General features: G+C 44.2%; 1 protein-coding gene across 3 annotated transcripts in view; it reads right to left on the reverse strand.

The window, feature by feature from the left end:
- Positions 1-632: 632 nt before the first annotated feature.
- Positions 633-15,657, reverse strand: part of LOC118083811 (transmembrane 9 superfamily member 2) — a 62,539-nt gene continuing 47,514 nt past the window's right edge. The window contains exons 14-15 of one of the 3 annotated variants that reach the window (XM_060270533.1): positions 9,978-10,032; positions 633-2,689 (exon numbers count right to left, since the gene is read on the reverse strand). In XM_060270533.1, the coding sequence (XP_060126516.1) occupies positions 2,653-2,689; positions 9,978-10,032 (92 nt within the window). In that variant the 3' untranslated portion in view covers positions 633-2,652. The remainder of the gene's footprint in view (positions 2,690-9,977; positions 10,033-15,657) is intronic. The other 2 variants (XM_060270535.1, XM_060270534.1) reach the window with 2 other exon arrangements.

The following is a 15,657-nucleotide window of genomic DNA, read 5'->3' on the forward strand; positions in this document are numbered from 1 at the left end:
TTCTCACCAATCCAGACTAAAATTGTAGACATTTCATTCTTCAAAATAAATGAACACTGTGTTGTTGAGGGTGGGCCTTGTGGACATGCATATATGATGGTGCATTCTACGTTGTAAGCGGAAGAGATGGTATGATAGTGATTGGAAGGAATACTCTGTGGACTGATGAAATTATGACAAACTTGATAGAACAAAGGAAGAAGTACTGATTGCAGAGAAACTTTTAAATGCAAGACTCCAGCCTTCTCCCTACCACCTGTAACACACAGCTCAGAGTTACTGTGCATTGTTATGGGGAGAGAAAAACCCCGTTCCTTAATCTTCGTGGAACCAAATCGCTCAAGAGTTCGACCGCCAGCTTTCTTCTTTTTCCTCTTCTTCTTTTGCCCTTTCCAAAGGTAAATTTTCCCTATTTTCCTCCCCTGCAATTGGCACCAAAGGCAGAGCAAGCCATGTGTTTTACCCATTTGTGCGGGTGCCCTCAAGTGATAACGTCACAAATGTTTTCTGAAAAGCAACATTACTAGTAAACTACCAGTTTGGTTCTAGTACTGTCATTTTCTCACAATTTTACGGTCAGGTGTGCTTCTTCTCCCCTTCACCCCACCCCCACCCCCTCCCAAACCTTCTGGAAGAAGTTGCAATTTCAATGGGAGCCTTGATTCCGTACATGGTTATTTGCCCATTATTCTGTGCCTGAAAAGGAGAATTCCCTGGAGATGTTAAAAGAGAGAGAGAGAGAGAGAGAGAGAGAGGAATATATACGATCTCCGGTCCATATAGTCTAAGGCATTTTGACAACGGCTCCATGGCCTTTCAATATATTAAGATGCCTGTCAACGAACAGCACAGGAGGGGGAAGTAAAGCAAAACACAAAAATATGGCCAACGTGTACTACTGATTAATCTGGCTCTTTATGGAACAACCCAGGGGCGCCCTCTGCTTTGCTGTTGCAATAAATCTGTGTTTTCAATGCAGCGAGTCAGACGTCCAAGTGTTTTTCCTCCGGTTGAAAACAGACAATAAATCACATCGACTACTACAGATGCTTATGTCAACTATAAATCCCTGGCTCCATCATTGCAGAAGGGCGGACCTTCCTAGCCTATTTAACAAGTCAAAACAAAAGGAGGGGAACAGAGAAGAGGGTTGTAGACCTTGGCATGTAAAAGGTTCTGGGGTTTGATTGCTGGTATCTCTAGGTACAGTGTTTCTCTTATATTTTTCCTCAAAAAAACCCACGGTGGCTTATTTTAAGGGGATGTCTTATTTTTTTATTAAGTATGGTACAGTTTTGTAAGTATGGTACAGGCTTGTCACTATGGCTTATTTTCGGGGTATGGCTTATTTTCGGAGAAACACGGTAAGTGTGAAACCAGGGGTGGAGAACCTATGGCCCATCAGATGTTGTTATTTATTATTTGTTTATTAAATTTATATACCACCCTTCATCAAGAGACCACAGGGTGGTTTACAACATGGAACACATAATAAAAAGGACACCACCACCCACTTAAAAGGCCATAGGCTGATTAACAGCCAAAGGCCTGGTTGAAGAAGAATGCTTGTCTGGCACCTAAAAATGTTAGAAAGGCATCCGGTGAGCCTCCCTGCGGAGAGTATTCCACAACAGGGAGGCCAACACAGAAGGCCCGTTCTCATGCTGCCACCCTCTTGACCTCTCATGGAGGAAAAACACAAAGAAGGGCCTCAGATGATAATCTTGGGGTCTGGGTCAATTTACATGTGAAGAGGCGGTCCTTGAGATATTGGGGTCCTGGGCCATTTAAGGGTTTATAGGTGAGCACCAGCACTTTGAGTTGGACCTGGAAACTAACTGGTAACCAATGCAGTTGGGCCAGGATTGACATTATATGCTCAACCCGCCTTGTCCTGGTGAGCAACCTGGACGCCAAATTTTGCACTAGCTGAAGTTTCCAATGTTGCTATGTATAAACAAACGGTTTTGAGACTTCAGCAAACTAAATAACTCAAGGGAACTGATGAAGCAGCCACACACCAGTCTGTTGGAACTGTGCAGCTTTATTCAAAACGAAGACAGTGTGGTGTTTCTACTCCTGCCAAGAGATTTGCACTTGACACTAAATGCTTGTACATTTGTATAAGGTGACCAGCTAACCTGCAAAGGAGATGCAGACTATTATGTACAGTTGTACTTAAAAGTTAAGTTTTAAAAAGTCACATTTTTTACATAGGATTCCACCTGACGGTCCTATACTGTGAACAAAAGAATCAAATAACTGTGTAAAAAGAGAAGTAGCAAAGTCACCAGAAACCCCAGCTTGGGAGAAGCAAAGTGCGACACACACGTTGTTAAACTGGATTCGTTCTTTCAGCTGCAAATAATAATAATAATAATAATAATAATAATAATAATAATAATAATAATAAACAACTTGGGATGTGCCATTTATAAAAAATGATAAAAGTCAAATTCTCTAGGATTGTCCAGTATTCCTTGGGTCCCATTCTGCTTTTTGGTGCCAATATACCAACTCTGCATGTCTATTTTTAAGGTGTCATTTTTATCCCAGTACATGGTTAAAAAATATATATCCATTGACTTGCTGGATATGTTCAAGAGAAATGTGGAAGATCTTCAGTCTACTTTCACAACGCTGTAAATCTTACTAACGAACCAGAAGCACGCAAAAAATCCAATTGTTCCTAAAAAAGAAGAAGAGAAGTTGAGATGTTTACATGCTCCTGGAATGCAAAAGGCGCCCTTCCTGAACAGGGTGAATTGTTAGGTAGTTCTTGTTACACGATCTAGCACTTGCTTGGGTTACTTTCTCTTTTGTCAGAGAATGGTAGGCTAGAGGGTGTGTTGGTCTGAGTTTGCAAGGCACATCTTACCTTCTTAAGTAAAACTGCATGCTCAGGATCACTTAACACGCACATCAATTACGCCAAAATTGTTAGAAAAATCCTGAGTGTGAAAAGTTGACTTGAAAACTTAAGTCACATGCAGAGATTATCTATTTAAAATAATAGGGGTTATCTATTTAAAACTTCAGCGTAAGGCTGAAGTTAACCCACGCTTGCTCAAGAAGAAACAAAGCTCCTGTTAACCTAGCAGCCATCTGTACAGATATATACAGTATACTAGCTGGCCCTGCCACGCATTGCTGTGGGTCCCCAGTTCCATTTCCTGCAAACCTGAGCTATCCCGTCCCCGTCCTGCCCCCAGCCGCAACGCAGGTGAGTCCCTACCTCCGTTCCCTGCAAACCTGAGCTATCCTGTCCCCATCCTGCCCCCAGCCGCAATGCAGGCGAGTCCCCAGCTCTGTTCCCTGCAAACCTGAGCTGACGTGTTTTGGGACGTGGGTGGCTAGGGGCAGGATCCCAGTGTGGCCCTTTGTGGAGGAATGGCCATTCTGGCAGTTATAGCATATTGGTTACGGAGATGCAGGTTCGGCCTTCTATTTCCCAGGATGCACACTGTCCCACCCTTGGAGACGCAGCTTCTGGGTTCTATTTCCCAGCATGTCCGGCAGTGTCTGCTGAGTTTTGAAGTCCACAAAATGGGGTTTTACCTTGCGCTGGGGTGTTATCTGTATATGCAAATGGTATGTGGACACACGCTTATTCACATGCGACGTTGTGTCCAAATTTCATTGGCACTGGTCAAGCGGTTTTGGTGAGAGGTGGAGACCAACACACAAGCCCCTTTTACATTTTTCTATATATAGAGATATATATTTCATTTTTAACATTTAAGCTTTACAATCCAAGCTGAATATCCACTGAATTGTCCACCCACCATTTTCTCAGTGGCAATGCCATGGGCCTAACCCTGTGACTCACTACCCAGAGTCACTTCTGGGAAGCTGGGAAGAATGTACAGCACACCACCATGAGAATGGAGATAGAAGGACTCAAGTCAATTATTCTGGACTCATAGTGTTCTGTGAGCCTTAAGAACAGCCCTGCTGGATCAGGCCAGTGGTCCATATAATCCAGCATCCTGTTCTCACACTGGTGAACCAGGTGCTTCTGGGAAACCCCCAAGCAGAGCCTGAGTGCAAAAGCAACTCTCTCCTCCTGCATTTTCCAGCAACTGCAATAAAGAAGCTCCCAGTGTCCTGGAAGGCACATGGAATTGCCTGCCTCTTTGTGCACCGACTCTATGTTGCAAACGTGCCTGCAAACGTGACATGAAGGCTTGCAACATAATCCTGCTGTGTGGGAATTCCTTGCAGATGGCCGCAATGCCTGGAGACAGTCAAGTTGTGCATCCATAGCAGTGACCAGAGAAGGAATGCAGAGAAAAGAAACGCCACGGTGCCTCTGCAGCAACACAACCAGGCCCCTTCATGTGCCCCACCTGCAACAACACATGTCTCTCTCCTGTGTCAGTCTCTACAGCAACAGCAGGAGCTGTAACTCTCCAACAGTTTGACTTTACCCCTGAAGGTGCACTCTTCCAATGTCTCCCGAGACAAACAGATGCCAAAAACAGTATGCGCACTGAGGTCTAACATGGTTGAGCATAAAGGCAGAATTCCAATACTCCAAATAACTACAAAGCAATGCTCATGTCATGTGTTCCCTCCATGTGTACACCAAACATGAAGAGGGAGTAGAGACGTGCCCCACTGGACACATCTGAGCTTGATTAGTTATGCCTGCGTGTGCAACAGTCTTCATGCATGCATGCATCTTCCATGTGATCAAGGGTTCATGCACAGCTAGGTGCACACAGGTGTCCCTCTGCAGGTATTCAGCTTAGCACGCATCCATTGGAAAGAGAAGCACAACGATGGAGGTGAGAGGACACCAGACCAGGTCCCAACTCCCTTGCCACCCTGTACAGAGGTGGATGGCTCTTTGCACCATATGTGGACATTGCAAGAACACAACAACCTACCCCACATTCCTTTCAGGGAAAGGACATAGCTCAAGTGGTGGATGGAGCATCTGTTTTGCATATACGGTAGAAGTATCTGGGTTCAACCCCTAGCATCTGGGAGAGACCAGTAACTGCAATCCTAGAGAGTCACTGCCTGGGTAGACGATACTGAGCTAGGCAAGCCAACATTCTGATTCCTGCTACTTAAAATTTACTACTTAAATTTTGCATCTGTGGTCACTCTTCTGAGCCACCTTGTTTTGGGGGGTGGGGGAGGGGGTTGTTACGGGTTAAGGGGGGATCAGCATTAAGAAATAGACTCTGGTTGCTGCCTTTTCCCAAGACATTCACATTTCCCACAGAACTATCTCTATCACAAATGTATTTCATACACACTACTAGATAGTGAGCCATGAGAGAAGCACAATGGCTTTGCGAGCATCTCCTTATGAACTGACTCCTTATGCATGCACACAGATTAGGCAGGTCAGTAGCTGCTGCTAACCAAAAGAAGGCACCCTTACAAAGGAAAAATAAAAGGGTTCACCCCAACCCTCTCCCCTTACAAGCACTGCTGCCCTCTTCCCCACCACCATGACACACCTGGCTTGCTATTCTAGTCCCCTCATATGCCACTTCTCTTTTTCCCCAGTTAAGGCTTTTTCCCCCCACAGCCTGCTATTATGTTCTGCAGATTACCCTCTTTCGCAGGGTTTGCAGCTATCATCCTTTCAAACAGTGGGGGGACGGCAGATTTACTGCGCTTGATAGGAGATCATAGGCCAGCCACAAAAGGATATTTAATTCCTTTATGGGCTTGACATCTCAAAGTCTTTCCAGTCTGCAGTCGATTCTCACTCCTCCCCACTGTGTGAGGCACTCCTATCTGGCACTAGTGTGACCTCTGTGGCCTCCCGATCTCACATTTAGAATTTTTGTTTTCTAGGGATTCTCAGATGGATAGATGGAGAGTTAGACAGACAGAGAGCACATAAACACACACACACACTCCCTATGCACACATAAACATCTAGGAGTTCAAAAAAGGATTTCCCGTTCCTAGATGTTCCGACAGGCTTTACACATATTGCACTGGTGTTGAAAGATCTGCACTGGCTACCTATTAGCTACCGAGCCAAATTCAAGGTTTCATTGTTGATATTTAAAGTCCTAAACATCTGGGGAAGGGTAGGATAAGAGCATAAGTACAGTCCAGCTGGACAAGGCCAGTTACCCATCAAATCCAGCATCCTGTTCTCATAGTGACCAACCAGCTGCCAATGGGATGGATATCTAGCAGAGCTTTCTTCTAAAATGATAAAATACATCTATTTTAATGGGTGCATTATAACCTTCTGAGCTAAGAACACTCACTGATTCTTGGAGGGGTAGATTTGGGGTAACCTCTCCTCTCGCCCCTGGTAGTTCCTTGAAGAGCTTTAGATGGAACCCCAGAACTACACTTCCTCACAATGAGACAGTTCTAGTCTCCCTTAGGACCAAGGCTCCCCAAACTCTCTTGGGATCCTACCATCTCAAGCAGAATAAAACACAGCCAAGAGTCTATTGGTGTTCCAATATAAGCACAAGCAGGCATAGGGTGGAGAGAGTGGATAAGAGAAAAGTTTTACTCCTTATAGAATACTAGGAACTCATGCAGCACTCAGTAAAGCTGGGTGCTGCAAGACTCAGAGCAGGCAAAAGGAAGAGTTTCTTTCAAACAATACAAAGTTAAACTATGAAATTTGCTTCCACAAGAGATAGTGATGGCCACCAAAAGAGGAGGATGGAGGATAAAACTATCAACAGCTACTAGCCACGATGGCTATCTGCTCCCTACACTCGGAATATCCGCTGCTGGGAACCGCAGGTGGAGCAAGTGCTCTTGCACTCAGAGTCTGCTTGTGCACCCCCCACAGGCATTTATCTGGGTTGCCACTGTGAGATCAGGATGCTGGACTAGATGGGCCATTGGCTTGATCTGGTAGGATGCGTCTTATGTCATAAACATATTGCATTCCCAACAAAAAAGTGAAGATTTAGACAAGTTCGAGCAACCAGAGAGCCTGTGGGTCTTAATACATGAATAATAAAATGGGCATTCCCATATTAATTATTTGGACTCAAAGTCAAAGTGTGGCTTCTAAAGGCTCCATCAAGATAAAGAGCAAAGGTCAGAATTCCATTGCTGGAGAATTACTACAAACCAAGATCTCCTTTAGCAAAACCACAACGCCAGCGATCTAGCGATACGGTGGTGACTGGAAGGAAACTCAATAAAGCTGTTCAGCTATCCAAGTTCAGCCATCCTTGCCGACACTAAAACCTGTGATCAATTAGTGCAAGCAAAAGAAATAATTGGAAACACAGGTCAAGAACAAAGCTGCATTCCCCACCCCCCGTGTTTTTGCAAACAGAGACCCTTCAACGCACCTCTCTCACTACCGAGGTAGCTGTCCAAATCCAACCTCCCTATAACATCCAACTTAAAAGTGCCCAGCTGAAAAGGCTATGTTTTGCATTATCAGTAGCTTTCACCAAGCAAAACAGGATGTTTTCCTAAATAAAAGCATTTTATGGAACATAAAATACCATTCTGATAGCTCATAGTAAACTGTCACGAGGGTTCCTATCTTAAAGGTTACAGACTGATGTGAAGAACAAGGAGGTTATTAAGTTGCTCATGTCCTCCCCCAAAAAAACTTAAGCCTGAAAAAAAACCCTTATCAGGAGAATAACACCTTTGAAGGCAGAACACCACACATGTCTTATATGGCATTTTATGGAACACGAGATAGTAGGATTTATCGGAGGTGAATATACTAGAATAAATGAACCACTTGTTCTCACCAGTAAGGGAGTTATTGTTCTTTATTTGAAGAAAATATGGAATTCCTGAAGATGGAATTTAAGTTTCATGAAGCAACTAAGTCCCGCTCCAGTGGTTGATATCTATTATTATAATTGTGCATTGCCCTTCAGCAAAAAACAATAAAAACAAAACAGGAAATTCCCCCAGGGCTATCTGGGAAACCATTAGATCCATCAAACTCTGAGAGCCAACCATCCTCATAAGTCCCTCACCACTGGGGGAGGGGAGGAGGTGCTGAGAGCCTAAATCTCATCAGGAAGTGATGTAACCATGACAAGGGACTGGTGTCAATATTCCCCACTTTCAGGTCACCCTCTTCCTGCCCAGCCAAGAAAACAAGGTCCAGAGTGTGACTTGTTGTGCCATGAAGTCCTGAGACACCTGCTTTGGCATGGACACCGAGGTCCCTCAACACTGCTTCAGTCTCAGTGATACAGGCCAGATCGGCCTCTTCATCCCCAATCAGATCACAGATGAGAGAGGTCTTATTCAAAGCCAACCTGGCATTCAACAGCAGCAGCACTGTGGACCTGAGGGCTGGCTGATAAGACAGCCACAATTCCCCAGGTTGGAGGGAGCCACTAACTGCCTCTACTGTGTGCCCCTCACCACACATGGTATCTTCCCCTTGCCTAGAACCACTGTAGTTGTGGTTTCCCCTGCTCTCTTCAGCTCCTCTCTTTCCAGGCACACCTTACCTCCCTCAATTTAGAAAAAAACAACCCCAAATTATTTAAAATTATTTTTAAAAAAAAAAAACAGTTTAAAAAGCAGTTAAAACAAATTTAAACATTTTAAACCATTACAAGGCCATCCCCAGAGAAAATAATGTTATGGGGATGGCGCTTGCCTCTCCCTGATGCCGCTCCCTACAAAGGGGGCAGTGCCATCTCCTACTCCCCTGGTAGATTCAGCCCAGGTGGGTTCTCAGTCAGCAAGCCAGCAAGAGGGGGGGGGGGTGGAACAGGGCAGTCTTCCCTCTGCTGGCCAAAGGTGCAAAAATGCCTGCTTCCTCGAGAGGAGGGGGAATTCCAGTGGCTGTGGAGGTGGGCCAGATGAACAGCTCTCTCCTCCATTGTTGATCTCTGGCTGCTGCTACCCCTGAGAGTGTCTTGGGACTGAAAGGGCAGAAGGCTGGGAAGCTAACCATGGGTGCAGAAAGAGCCAGGGGCAGTTGGTGCCAGCTATTTCTGGTTTTGTCCCCATCCTCCTCCCTGCTAAATTCCACAAGGAGAAACCTGAGGCTAAGGAACACAAAACTGACAGCCACCCAGACCACTTGATGGTGGAGGCTGGTAAAAAGGCAGAAGTTGGTGGGGCACTGGGCAGCATCCCATTTGCCCTAATGGTCCAGCCTGCACTTCCGCCCTCTACAAATCTACAGAGGACACTTTTTTCAATGGAACATTAGCTAAACTGGAGGATTCACTGCACCACACTGAACAAGGGATTCACAAAATACTCTGCTGATGTAGACAACAATGCCTTCTAGTTACAGGCCTGAGCGGAGGGAACCAGCTATTTCCAAACCATGTATTTACAGGGACCACTTCTCTAATTAAAACACAACACTGAAAGACAAGCACACATGTGGTAGCAGATTTTCTTCTTCATAATCTTGTCTGAATTACACCCCTCCCTCCCCCTTTATTGCATTATAGACATCACTCTAATATATGTCAGAAGCAGCCTGTTTGTCCAAAGTGCCCTTTCTTCTAGAAAGGGCACAACATTCACATATCTCTTGCTGCAACATTTTGCAAGCCAGAGCCTCCGTCACTAGCTCTGGAAGCTCTGAGTGCATGAAGAATGCAAAGGGCATAACATTGCACAAAAAAAGGAGAGGCTCACCAGGCAAGTAATTCCTTTTTTAGATCTATTCAAGATGGTGGTCATTGCCATAGTCTTGTGGCAGAAAATCCCACAAGTTAACTATGTGCGTTTTACTGTCGGTCACTCTGCATTCCCCAATTCTATATACAGATGTAATACAGATATAATAGTTAAAAATTTACCAAAAGAGGAGATTGGTCGATTACAAGATAAAGTGGGGTTGAAAGTAGTAAATAAAACTAAATACCTTGGAATATGGATTACTAATAATACAAACAATTTGGTTAAAGATAATTATACAAAAGTATGGAAAGAGGTAAAGAGAGATTTGGTCATTTGGAATGGGCTAAATTTATCATTGCTAGGAAGAATTGCGACCATAAAAATGAACATCTTACCCAGAATGCTCTTTTTGTTCCAAATGCTGCCAATATTGGGAACAGGAAATAACATCTTCAAACAATGGGAAAAAAGACCTCACTAAATTCATTTGGAATTATAAACCAGCTAGAGCAAAAATTTTCTTTAATGTCTTCATCGGCATCCAGTATAAGCACTTATACTAGTAGCCTGTTGGTTTTTGGAGAGCTTTATTCGAAGGGTTGAGAGTCGCTCATTAATGCCGGTAGGGACTTCTGACAGGAGCTTCACAAGGTCGTTTTTGATAGTGAAGCCTACTCCATGTATTCAATGTTCTTGTTCAGATAGACCTTTCCAGAAGAATGCGTAGCCTCCTTTTTCTTCCTTCAGTTGTCCCTCGCCTGCTCTTCAAGTCTCTTGAAGCACTGCAATATCGATGTTAAAATGTCGCAGCTCTCTTGCGATGGCAGTTCTGCGTTCAGGATGCTCGCTGTCTGTGTTATCTGACAAAGTCTGTATATTCCAGGTTCCAAAGTTCAATTGTCTTTTACAACCGCTATGTGGTGATCCCACTGGGCGCGGTAATCCAGTCAGGGGAAAAGGGAGGCAGACTATGTTTAGGGCACCTTTTCCAGCCCCTCCCCCTTCTCGGGGTGAGCAGAGTGGATCCTAAAAAGGGTTGCTCAGTCATGGATACAGCTGCCGAGCTGCTCAACTGCCTCTTTCCTTGAGTCAGAACAACTGAATCTGTATCTACCGCTCATGTGCCGGTTCATGACTAGGGGCTTCCAGATTTCACGATCCTGCCCCCGTTACCATTTGCCGATCGCCATGGGACTTTTGGGGTTTGGGTTGGATTTTTGGAAGATGCCTGTGCGTGATTTTTTTTATGTGTGTAGATCAGTGCACGCTGACCAACACACAGTCTTCGCAGTAGGGCTCTGTTCGATGGCATGAAGAAGTCACGACAAATGCAACAGATCAGTAATGCAACAGATCAGGAACTACTTCCAGTCTGCATGTGCTCTATAGAAGTACTCCGTGCTGACATGGAGAAAAGCTGCATTTTTACATTCACTGTAGTGTGTTTCTTGGTTCCCCACCACCAATGACCACAACTCAGTTGTGAAGTATCTGCAAAAGATCCTAGGTTTCATCCCCGGCATCTCCAGCTACGACTGGAAAAGACTTCCTGTCTGAATTTCTGGAGAGTCACTGCCTGTGTTCCTAGGTAATGTCGCAATACTTGAAATGTCTATATCGCACCTGAATCTTTGCAAACGTGCATTTAAGGGGGGGGGGGAGAGAAGAATTCAAAGCTCTGGCCAATTGCAAGAAAGCAAAAAACAGAATATATCCTGCACTCTGGCAACATGTGTGTGTGTACGGACATTGGTTTTCTGCACCCAAGGACTCTCTACATCATACCACTTTCAATTGCCACACAGTGGGGGCTGCTTCCGGAATCTGGAATTCTAAACACAATTTACCCAGGACATCAAGACTCAATTTTGAAAATGGCAAGAACTCACAAGTGAAAATGATGATCACAAAACAGAGGGTATGGAGTAGCCACCTGCTTCCAACTAAATGCAGCATTTTCTTCTGTGTCCAAGCACGTAAGGAGGACAGTAATCATAAAGCTATTCCTGCAGAAAATATACCCATTCACTTACCATATTATTACTCGGAGAATCATACTGAAAATTGCTAGCTACAAATTTAGAAGAACAGAAATAATAATTGCAAGAAGCAGCATGGTATTAGGCCAGCACAACAGGGTCCTGTGTTACCCTCATGGGCTATTGGGGGAGCCCTGAAGAAGCCCAAGCTAGGGGCCCAGAAGGGGTGGGAGAGGGGGGAAGAGTCAGACACACAAATCCAGGCACTGCCACCTCACCCATAAATCCACTTGTCTTCCATGGAAGGGTAGAGCACCACCCAGCCACATTCTCCTTCAGTGCTCTGGCTCCTGTTGCCTGGGCATGGGAACCCACAGTTAGGATCACTAAATGGCAAGGAAAATACCTATTGCCTTCTGGGACCTTTTTCTGCCAGAAGGCCACATACCCTAAAGGGAACCTGCCTTGCCCCACCCTCCAGCCCAAGGAACCTTCAGGAGGGTGTTGCTGCTGGAGGAACAGCTGTGAGGGGTGAGAGACTCAGTGTTGGCCAGCAGGTAAAGCCTTTCCCCACCTCCTTGCTCCGCCCTCCAGCCCTAGGAGCCTTCATAAGGGAGCTGTTTCCAGAGGAAGAACTGAGGGGTGAGAGACTGTTTGCCATCAGGGGGTGGTTGGTTTCACCTGTGCAGCTGCACCTCCAGCATGAAGAACCTTTGGAAGGGGAGTCTCTGGAGTATGTGTGCATGAACTTAGCAGTGCTTAGTTTATTTTGGGGCTGCTATTTTGTTAACGTTGTTTTATAGACTACAAATGCTGTATTAATTTGTTCATCATATAATATGACCTTTGTTTAATTGCGATGTTTAGCCCATTTTTTAATTTGCTCCTTTGCTTTGTTAACAGTGTTTTATGGATTGTAATTGTTCCACCAATTATTTGTTGATTATTCTATATGACTTATGCTGTACATGGGATGTTCTATAATGTTATTGCTATTTATTGTTTATAAACTGCTTTGGGATGCATCAGAATGAAAAGCAGAATAGAAATATAATAAATCAAATCTGCTTTCTGGGAGCCACATACCCTGTTTCCCCTATTTTAAAACATAGTCCTAAAATAAGCCATAGCAGGATTTTTAAGCATTCAAGGAATATAAGCCATACCCCAAAAATAAGACATAGTGATAGGTGCAGCAGCAATGCCGGCCACGGCAGAAGGTAGCAATGCTGAGTTGGGCCTGATACAAAAGTGGGCAGAACAATGGACATAACTTACTGTAGTTCAGAAGGTTATTTTCCACCCATGCAAGCCACAGGTCTACACACACACACACACACACACACACACACACACACACACACACACACTTTATTCCCCCCCTTTCAGGCAAGCAAGAGACATCATTATCGTTCAAGGATACATGCCAACCAGGCAAAAGCACAAGGGGGGGCATGTTCTGGGTAGAAATCAGAAGGCAAAACAGAGAGGCCTGGCTATCATAGCTGCTTTGTATTTTCCATGGCACTTGTTTGGTCAGGCTACAAACCTCCAACCCAAAGTTTGAAGGATAAGGAACACACCCATCTTCCTTCTCACAAGCTGATTACCTCCTCTTTTTCATGGTTTGCCAATGGTGCAAAGCAGGAATTGCCTTCAACCCATGATTCAAAAATGTGGTTTGAAAGTGGGTTTGCAAGCCACAGTTTGGAGACAATAATCAGCACTCAGAGAGCTGGAACAAGCAAGCAAAGTGATATGTTCCTAAGCCTCCAAACTGTGATTGGCACATGGCGTCTAAACAAGACCTTAAAGTGAGAACACACAGGTGTAAACTTTGCTACGGCATATTTAAGCCTCACTGCTCTTCGTATCAAGGAGATCAGGGCCGACATATCGGACGATTTTAATCCCTTTCAGCAGCAGCTGTGACAATTTCAATTATCATTTCCTATATGAAAAGGATATTTCTGATTCTAGCAATTTACATCACCCAAGCGAAACTGAAATTGGCAGCTAACCCAAGCTAAACCCAGACAGGCATTAGCATACTGCTTTAGTTCAGATTTAAAACATTTTTTTTTGTTTTAATGCTAGAATTTATTTGGGGTAAATTATAGGGGGGCCATCTGGAACTTGCCTGCAGAGCTGTGGACTTAAAGAAGCTGGGAAAACCAATTCCCATATTTACTTACTAATAATTTGAAATTGGTGAAATTAAATCCTACTCGCCTTCTACTTCCATCTGACTGAAGACAGCTAAAGAAGAAATCCTTCTGCAAGGCCACAAGCAAGGATGAGAAAACCGTTGAATGAAACCTTCCAGGAGAGCAGCCATGTTTGCTTTTTTATGCAAGGGCGAGTAGGAACACAGGGAGCTGCCTTATACAGATTCAGACTACAGTATTGGGTCCATTTAGTTCGGTAATACCTACACTGACTGGCAGCAACTCTCCAAGGTTTTTCCAGACAAAAGGCTTTTCCCACCATCCCCACCAGGAGTTGCCAGGGATTGAACCTGGGAACTTTCTGCATGGAAGGCAAATGTTCTGCCATAGAGCTAAAGCCCCACTCTACCCCTGCCATAAGCCAAAAGCCAAAAGTCTTGTGGCACCTTAAAGACTCAAAATATCATAATAAACACTTGATAATTTTGTTTGTCTTTAAGGTGCCAAAAAGACTCTTTGTTGTCATGAATAGCAAGAGTAACATGATTCTAGCAGAATTTGGGGAATTATTATTATTTTTCACTTTTATCATGTTGTTGTTGTTGTTGTTTAGTCGTGTCCGACTCTTCGTGACCCCATGGACCAGAGCACGCCAGGCACTCCTGTCTTCCACTGCCTCCCGCAGTTTGGTCAGACTCATGTTCGTAGCTTCGAGAACACTGTCCAACCATCTCGTCCTCTGTCCCCTTCTCCTTGTGCCCTCCATCTTTCCCAACATCAGGGTCTTTTCCAGGGAGTCTTCTCTTCTCATGAGGTGGCCAAAGTATTGGAGTCTCAGCTTCACGACCTGTCCTTCCAGTGAGCACTCAGGGCTGATTTCCTTCAGAATGGGTAGGTTTGATCTTCTTGCAGTCCATGGGACTCTCAAGAGTCTCCTCCAGCACCATAATTCAAAAGAATCAGTTCTTCGGTGATCAGCCTTCTTTATGGTCCAGCTCTCACTTCCATACATCACTACTGGGAAAACCATAGCTTTAACTACAGTGGTACCTCTACTTACAAATAACTCTACTTACGAATTTTTCTACTTACAAATGGAGCTCCGTCCACCATCTTGGATGCGGTTTACATAGGATCCATTCTACTTACGAATTTTTAGATAGGGTTGCTTCAACTTACAAATTTTTTCTCCCAATGCATTCCTATGGGATTCGACTTACAATTTTTTTCGACTTACAAATGTGTGTTCAGAACGCATTAAATTCGTAAGTAGAGGTACCACTGTATACGGACTGTATACGGACCTTTGTCGGCAAGGTGATGTCTCTGCTTTTTAAGATGCTGTCTAGGTTTGTCATTGCTTTTCTCCTAAGAAGCAGGCGTCTTTCGTAACTGCTGTCAGCATCTGCAGTGATCATGGAACCCAAGAAAGTAAAATCTCTCACTGCCTCCATTTCTTCCCCTTCTACAGTGGTACCTCTACTTATGAATTTAATGTGTTCCGAACACACATTTGTAAGTCGGAAAAAATTGTAAGTTGAATCCCATAGGAATGCATTGGGAGAAAAAATTCGTAAGTCAAAGCAACCCTATCTAAAAATTCATAAGTAGAAAAAATCCTATCTAAACCGCATCCAAGAAGGCGGACGGAGCTCCATTTGTAAGTAGAAAAAATTGTAAGTAGATTTATTCGTAAGTAGAGGTACCACTGTATTTGCCAGGAGGTGATGGGAGCAGTGGCCATGATCTTAGTTTTTTTGATGTTGAGCTTCAGACCATATTTTGCTCTCTCCTCTTTCACCCTCATTAAAAGGTTCTTTAATTCCTCACTTTCTGCCATCAAGGTTGTGTCATCAGCATATCTGAGGTTGTTGATATTTCTTCCGGCAATCTTAATGTTATGCTCCCTGAATACGCTATCCATTTGT

This window comes from Zootoca vivipara, chromosome Z (assembly GCF_963506605.1).
Source record: "Zootoca vivipara chromosome Z, rZooViv1.1, whole genome shotgun sequence".
NCBI classification, from domain to species: Eukaryota; Metazoa; Chordata; class Lepidosauria; order Squamata; family Lacertidae; genus Zootoca; species Zootoca vivipara.